Source organism: Primulina eburnea, chromosome 5, assembly GCF_022965805.1.
Source record: "Primulina eburnea isolate SZY01 chromosome 5, ASM2296580v1, whole genome shotgun sequence".
NCBI classification, from domain to species: Eukaryota; Viridiplantae; Streptophyta; class Magnoliopsida; order Lamiales; family Gesneriaceae; genus Primulina; species Primulina eburnea.
This window is the reverse complement of record NC_133105.1, coordinates 30,024,472-30,032,513: the sequence shown is the minus strand read 5'-3', so window position 1 is coordinate 30,032,513 and position 8,042 is coordinate 30,024,472. Positions and strand designations below refer to the sequence as shown.

Genomic DNA, 8,042 nt, shown 5'->3' with positions numbered 1-8,042 from the left:
GCGTTTATCAGTTTGTTTCCAAGTGTCTTGTTTGTCAGCAGGTTAAGACAGAGCACCGTCGACCGGGAGGATTATTGCTGAACTTACCTATTCCTGAATGGAAGTGGGAGCATATCGCGATGGACTTCATTACTCACTTACCATTGTCTTCGAGGAATAGTGATGCTATTTGGGTAGTGGTGGATCGACTCACCAAGTCTGCTCATTTTCTGCCATATAACCGTGATTTCACTTTCGATCGTATGGCTCGATTGTACATTCAAGAGATTGTATGTTTGCATGGGGTGCCAGTCAGTATTGTTAGTGACAGAGATCCTCGTTTTGCCTCACGATTTTGGGGTAGTTTCCAGGCAGCATTGGGCACTTCATTAAGTTTGAGTACAGCTTATCATCCAGAGACCGACGGTCAGACGGAGAGGACTATCCGTACACTTGAGGATATGATGCGAGCTTGTGTGATGGATTTCGGAACCGCTTGGCAGGATCATTTTCCTTTGATTGAGTTCGCGTACAACAACAGCTATCATCGTAGTATTGGTATGGCACCATTTGAGGCATTGTATGGGCGACGTTGTCGTACTCCATTATTTTGGGATGAAGTTGGGGAACGACATGTTGAGGGACCGGAGTTAGTCCAGCAGGCTATTGATAAGGTTGCAGTAATCAAGAAACGGATTAAGATCGCTCAGGATCGACAGGCTAGTTATGCGAACACCAAGCGGCGACCTCTTTATTTTCAGCCAGGTGAGAAAGTGTTTCTCCGAGTTTCGCCTTTTCGCAGGATTTTGAGATTTGGTCTCAAGGGTAAGCTATCTCCGAGATTTATTGGTCCTTTTGAGATTCTGGATTGTGTGGGAGATTTGGCTTACAGATTAGCATTACCTCCGTATCTGTCTGGGATTCATGATGTGTTCCACGTATCTTTGTTGAGACGATATGTAGCAGATGAGTCTCACATCTTGCATCCCTCTGAAGTTCAACTAAATTCGGATTTGTCTTACGTGGAACGACCAGTGCGGATTCTCGATCGGAAAGACAAGGTATTGCGGAATAAGATCATTCCTCTTGTCTTAGTTCTGTGGCAGCGCAGAGGCACTGAAGAAGCCACTTGGGAGCTAGAGAGTCGTATGCGTTCGGAGCATCCAGAGCTCTTTTGAGTTGTACTATGGTTGTAATATGGATGTGTGTGTGTTTTCCGTTGTAATCTAAATATCAGTTGTGTTTAGCAACAATTGAGATATAATAACAAGGTTGTTACTCCTTTTTGTTCATCCTCTAAACTTGATTTCGAGGACGAAATCTTTTTAAGGGGGGGAGAATGTAGTAGCCTGAATTCCAAATTGGGTAATTAACGGATTAATGGTAATTAAGAAGGTTTAATGTGTAATTTTGACCATGGTCATGATCGGACGGACCGAAGATGGTTCGGTAGCACCGAAGAGTTCGGACGATCCGAAGTGGGTTCGGTGGATCCGATCATGAGGTGTCAAGAGTTGATCGACACGTCAGTTTGCATGCAAGTTCGGATGATCCGAAGTGTAGGTTCGGTGGATCCGATCATGAGGTGTCAAGAGCCGATGGACACGTAGGAGTTCGGACGTTCCGAAGTGTGTTCGGTGGATCCGAACATAGCCTATAAATAGTGCTCGGAATTCCTCATTTTGGATTGCAAATTCTTGAAGTTGTGTCTCCTAGTTGAGAGGTTTGGAAGGTTTCTAGGGTTAGTTGTTGGTCGAGCGATAGCCAAGAGCTGCCAGGATTGGTAGCGTAGCGACGCCTGAGTTACGAGGCAATCGACATCAAAGGGCTGTCGACGGACGAAGGTAAACCCTAAACCTTTGGTAGTACTGGTTTTGCTAGTCGAGCATGGTAGTATTGTTCATTGGGTATGCTTTTGATGCGTAGGCTTGTTCTAGACCTGATTAGCGGTGTTGCGTAAGGCTAGGCTTGCTGAGATAGAGGTACGAAAGTACTATCCGAGATATCCTGGTCGAGTATACATCCTTATATGTGTTGCATGATTATGTGGTGCATTGATATATGTCATATGATGCATGCTATTATGTCACGTTTTATGATGCATGTTGCATTTCATGTTGAGCCGTATCTCCTTCGAGATAGCCTTTACTGTTGAGCTGTATCTCTTTCGAGATAAGCTATATCTTGTGGGGCCGCTCAGCCCTGTCTTGTCTTGTGGACGCATGGACACCGAGAGTACACAGTGGCCGACGGGTCGGGAGGGCTTCGGTGATCCGGGACATTTTAGGTCCACGTCTGTTCTTGTAGTGGATGCAGTGACCCAGAGGAGTACCGCGCGGCACTATCCACTTGGCGCCTCTAGACTGAGCATTTTGAGATCCTTTGTTACTCCTGTTTCTTGACTACCCTGGTATCATATCATAGCATGTGCATTTCATATAGGTTTGTATACTCATGCTTTTGTACTGGGCGTTCTTATCGCTCACGTCCTCGGTTTTGTTTATCTTGGACACCCCATTCCCTCGGGGCAGGCCTCAGGTTGGACAGCTCAGGAGGAGGAGGAGGAGGACGTTGAGTAGCTGGTTGGTTTAGTTCTTCGGTATCTTTTTGATTCGATATGGTTGTACCGTATATTTCAGTTTAGTTGAGTTGTTCTGGATTTTCGATTGGGTTGTATAACTATCGTTTGGTGTCAGTTTTCCGCTGTTATCTCTGATTATTATTAATTAAGTTAAGTGCATGCTTAGTTCTTCATTAGTAGGTGATTCTGGAACGGGTCACTACAGTGCACCCACTGCCAGGGGCCAAAACTGCAATTTTTCTTCCGAATTAGCCAAAGTGGTAAACATGAAAGTTGTAGCCCTATGTGTTTTCTTTAACCCCTCCATATTTCAGGTCATTCGGAGGTCTGAGCAAAGAGTTATGCTCATTCTACCAAAATGTGTCAGTGTAGGAACAACGAAACACACGACACACTTCGGGCCGCTTTTGGCTCGTCTTCCCTAAGGATTTGAACAAAACTCAAAATAAGAAAGTTATAGCCTTATATCTTATCTTTCTAATGGAGGTGGCCTCATATCAATTGGATCAATATACAAAACATTATACTAAAAACCACAACTACCGCCACATTTGTCATACCCTTTATGCACTTCCATTTTCTATTTGGCTCAAGATCAACTTTCTATTCTACCCATTCATTTCCATAACTATTACCAACTATGAACATAATGTCAAAACAATAACCGTTTCAATAAAGATATCCATGAACAATAACCATTCAACATAATCTCAACCAGTAAAGCATAAAACATGATCATAACAATAATAAACCACAAGGGTTAACATGATAAAAGGTTGGGCTATTACAATCTCCCCTCCTTATAAAAATTTCGTCCCCGAAATTTACTTACCTTTGAATAAATTGGGATAGCGATGTTTCATTTCTTCTTCCGGTTCCCAAGTCGCCTCCTCAATCACTTGATTTCTCCAAAGGACTTTGACAATACCAATATTTTTGTTTCTTAACACCTTAACCTTACGATCAAGTATTTGAACCGGCACTTCTTCGTAGCTTAAATTAGGCAAAAGATCTAATGATTCATGTCGAAGAACATGAGATGGATTGGGAAGATATTTGCGTAGCATAGACACATGAAAGCCATTGTGCATTCGATCCAAGTCTGGTGGCAATGCAAGACGATAGGCTCGGTCTCCAATCTTGTCGAGAATTTCAAACGGCCCAATGTATCGAGGACTTAGTTTGCCTTTCTTGCCAAATCGCACAACTCCCTTGAGAGGAGCTATTTTAATAAACACATGATCACCAACCTCGAATGCCAATGGCCGTCGTCGTACATCAGCATAACTTTTCTGTCTAGACTGAGCGGTCTTCATTCTTTCTTGGATCAATGCCACAACATCTGCTGTTTGTTGAACCAACTCCGGGCCCAACATCTTCCTTTCACCTACTTCTTCCTAGTATAATGGAGATCGGCACCTTCTTCCATATAAAGCTTCATAGGGTGCCATGCCGATTGAAGATTGGTAGCTGTTGTTATACGTAAATTCGACAAGAGGCAATTTGGAATCCCAACTTCCTGGGAAATCAATTGTACAAGCTCGTAACATATCATCCAGAATTTTAATTACCCTTTCGGGTTGTCCGTCACTCTGAGGATGATATGCTGTGCTAAAGGCCAACTTGGTGCCCAAGGCTCTGTGCAAACTCTTCCAGAACTCAGAAGTAAAACTTGGGTCACGATCAGATACAATTGATACAGGTATCCCATGAAGTTTTACAATTTCAGCTACATAGATTTCAGCATATTGGTTCATTGTAAACGTTATCTTGACTGGAAGAAAATGAGCCGACTTGGTTAACCGGTCAACAATCACCCAGATGGAGTTGTAACCCTTTGGTGTTCTTGGAAGTCCCGTTACGAAGTCCATAGTGATGTGTTCCCATTTCCATTGAGGTATAGGGAGAGATAGCAAAGTCCCCGCAGGTCTTTGATGCTCAATCTTAACCTGCTGACAGGTTAGACATTCAGAAATAAATAACATGATATCTTTCTTCATACCTGGCCACCAATAAAGACGTCGAAGATCTTGATACATTTTGGTACTGCCAGGATGAACTGAATATGGCGCTGTATGAGCTTCAATAAGTATATCCTTCTGAATGTCATCACCCCTAGGAACACAAATTCTACCTCGAAAGGTCAATAAACCATCACGATTCGAGCCAAATTCAGAAACTCCTGTTTAAACATTTTTATTCTTCAACTCTAATAACTGAATATCCAATTGTTGCTCCTTTAGAATACGATCAATCAAAGTAGAGCGAAGAACTAGTGCAGATAACTGATCTACTCTACCTGGAGATACTAGAGTTATTTCGTTCATTTGCAAATCGAGTAATAACGGTTTCTGAATCATGGAGCCCAATAAATAACTTGATTTACGGCTTAAAGCATCTGCAATGACATTAGCTTTTCCAGGATGATAGCTAATCGTGCAATCATAATCTTTTAGCAGCTCCAACCACCTCCGCTGCCTCATATTCAATTCCTTCTGCGAAAACAAATACCTCAAACTTTTATGGTCTGTAAAAATTTCACATTTCTCACCATATAAATAATGTCGCCAAATCTTTAAGGCAAATACCACAGCCGCCAACTCCAAATCATGCGTGGGATAATTCTTCTCGTATTCTTTTAGCTGACGAGAAGCATAAGCAATCACTTTCCCACGTTGCATCAACACATCACCTAAACCCTGCTTTGAGGCATCTGTATATACAACAAAATCCTCAGTACCACAAGGAAGTACTAATACAGGGGCAGAAGTTAACTTATCTTTCAAGGTTTGGATTGCTTGTTGGCATTCTATGGTCCATTCAAATTTGATAGCCTTTCGTGTCAAGCTTGTTAATGGCAATGCTATTTTCGAGAAGTCTGCTATGAATCGTCTGTAATACCCTGCCAAACCAAGAAAACTCCGTACCTCTGAAACTGTCTTTGGAATGGACCATTGCTTAATAGATTCAATCTTGGATGGATCGACTGCTATTCCTTCTTTTGACACAATATGGCCCAAAAACGCCACTTGCTCTAACCAAAACTCACATTTCTTTAACTTCGCATATAATTGCTTCTCTCTTAATGTCTGTAATACGATCCTCAAATGCTCCCTATGAAGTTCTCGTGTCTTCGAGTAGATCAGAATGTCATCAATAAAAACAATGACAAAAGTATCCAAATACGGCTTAAAGATACGATTCATCAAATCCATAAACACTGAAGGAGCATTAGTTAGCCCGAACAACATCACCAAAAATTCATAATGGCCATACCTCGTTCTAAAAGCAGTCTTCGGTATGTCCTCCGTTCTCACTTTCAATTGATGATATCCGGATCGAAGATCGATTTTCGAAAATACAGTGGCCCCTTGCAATTGATCAAAAAGATCATCGATTCGAGGTAAAGGATATTTATTTTTAATAGTTACCTTGTTGAGTTCACGATAATCAATGCATAACCTCAATGATCCATCCTTCTTTTTCACGAACAAAACCGGAGCTCCCCATGGCGAGGAACTAGGACGGATAAACCCTTTACCTAATAGCTCCTGCAATTGATTCTTCAATTCTTTCATTTCAGTTGGAGCCATTCTGTACGGAGCTTTAGAAATTGGGGCTGTACCTGGACTCAATTCAATAGCAAACTCTACCTCTCGATCAGGAGGTAAGCCAGGCACATTATCAGAAAATACGTCAGGATATTCCTGAACCACATCAATATCCTGAATTTGCAAATTATTGTCCCTATTTACATCCGATACTAAGGCCAGAAAACCAGTACACCCCTTATTCAATAATTTTGTAGCTTGTAGACAAGAAACAAGGGGAATACTGAGCGATGAACCTAGCCCAACAAATTCATCACTATCATAATCACAAGTTAAAAACTTAACGGTCTTTTCCACACAGTCAATAACGGCACGATAAGCGCATAACCAATCCATACCGAAAATAACATCGAAAGCAACCATCGGAATTACAATAAAATCAGCATACAACAATCTCGAACCTATCTGTACTGGACATGCCTTAAGAATACTTGTAGGACGAATTTCATCACCAGAAGGCAACATAATATTGAATTGTAAAGGCATGATAGTAGGCTCGCGAGATAAGGAGTGCATAAATACTTCAAACATAAAGGAATGTGTTGCACCGGTATCAATCAATGTAAGTGCTTCCTTTCCAGATATTAGAATATTACCAGATATGACTGAAGAATCAGGATTGGCTCCTTCTTTTGTCATCGTAAAGATTCTTCCTTGAACTTTTCCTTTATCAGAGGAGAGAGGACATTTTTGTGCGGTATGCCCCATTTCTTCGCACCTGTAACATCGGCCACTTCCAACCAGACACTCACCTTTGTGTGGCTTGCCACACTTAGGGCATAACGATCTCTCCACATCTGAAGAAGGCATAAAAGGTTTATTTCGTTGCTCCATTTTGCCCTTTCCTTTGAAGCCGCCTCGACTAGAAGGACTTGCACCTTGACTCCTGGCTTGAAAGGTTTGTCTTCTCAACTGCCTTTCCTTTTCAATCTCTTGCTCATCAAGTTCAGCTAGCAGTGCCCTTTCAACAATATCTTGATAAGAAACCACTTTAGCCATGTGAACATCTCGTCGAATCTCGGGTCTCAAGCCGCGAATAAAGTGCTCTCCTTTATCTTTATCATTCTCGGCGATGAAAGGCACAAAGACACAACCTTCTTCAAATTTAAGAGTATACTCATTGACAGTCATGGCAGCTTGTCGCAACTCGAGAAATTCTTTCATCTTCTTCGCTTTAACTTCTCGAGAAAAATATTTGGTGTAGAAAAGCTCTTTGAATGCATCCCATTTCAATTCACGAACATTCACTGTAACCTTGGTGGCTTCCCGCCAAATACGTGCTGCTTTGACCAACATAAAAACTGCACAACTAACCTTGTCGTGATCATTGAACTTCAAATAGTCGAAGATGGCTTCCAAAGACTTGATCCATTCTAGAGCCACCAATGGATCAGAACCACCAACAAAATCAGGAGGGTTCATTCTTCTAAAACGATCATAGGCACCATCTTCAGAACCTTCTGTTGTGCCTAGAACTCTACCACGACCACGAACCTGAGTCGAGGTGTGCATGCTCAACAACTGTTGAATTTGCTCACCGTGAACCTTCGTCTGTTCTTGTATTAATTTACTGAATTCATCTACAACGTTGGTAGTCCTATCAGTAGTAGGGGTCCTATCATCCCCTTCAGTAACCTTTCGTTTAGGAGGCATTTCCTACACATAAGCTCACTTTAACATAGATAGGAAGAAAATGTTGGATCCGAGTTTTCTACACGCCCAAACGCAGCGGAAGTTTTAAAAATTTTAGATCTTGACATTCAAGACTGTTTGGACGCTCGTATGATTTTAATCAAACATTCATAGGGTGTTAGAATTATTTTACCTTTTGTGAATAAATCACGTGGCACCAACTGATCCGGTATTACGGA

The 8,042-nt window shown here is 41.8% G+C and overlaps 1 protein-coding gene across 1 annotated transcript; it reads right to left on the bottom strand.

Moving 5' to 3' along the window:
* Window positions 1–3,947: 3,947 nt before the first annotated feature.
* On the bottom strand, window positions 3,948–7,824 carry LOC140831491 (uncharacterized). The gene is made up of 5 exons (XM_073195245.1): window positions 6,186–7,824; window positions 4,860–5,594; window positions 4,563–4,742; window positions 4,132–4,289; window positions 3,948–4,079 (listed from the first exon to the last, which is right to left on the bottom strand). The coding sequence occupies exons 1-5, from the start codon at window positions 7,822–7,824 to the stop codon at window positions 3,948–3,950; spliced, it is 2,844 nt and encodes a 947-aa protein (XP_073051346.1).
* Between the last annotated feature and the right edge of the window lie 218 nt (window positions 7,825–8,042).

Coding starts and splice junctions, on each gene's coding strand:
- LOC140831491 (XM_073195245.1), bottom strand. CDS start 7,824: ATGCCTCCTAAACGAAAGGTTACTGAAGGGGATGATAGGACCCCTACT. Junction 5,595..6,185: donor TGCTATTGAATTGAGTCCAG/GTACAGCCCCAA, acceptor AGTTTTGGTTAG/AGCAAGTGGCGTTTTTGGGC. Junction 4,743..4,859: donor AATAACTCTAGTATCTCCAG/GTAGAGTAGATC, acceptor ATGTTTAAACAG/GAGTTTCTGAATTTGGCTCG.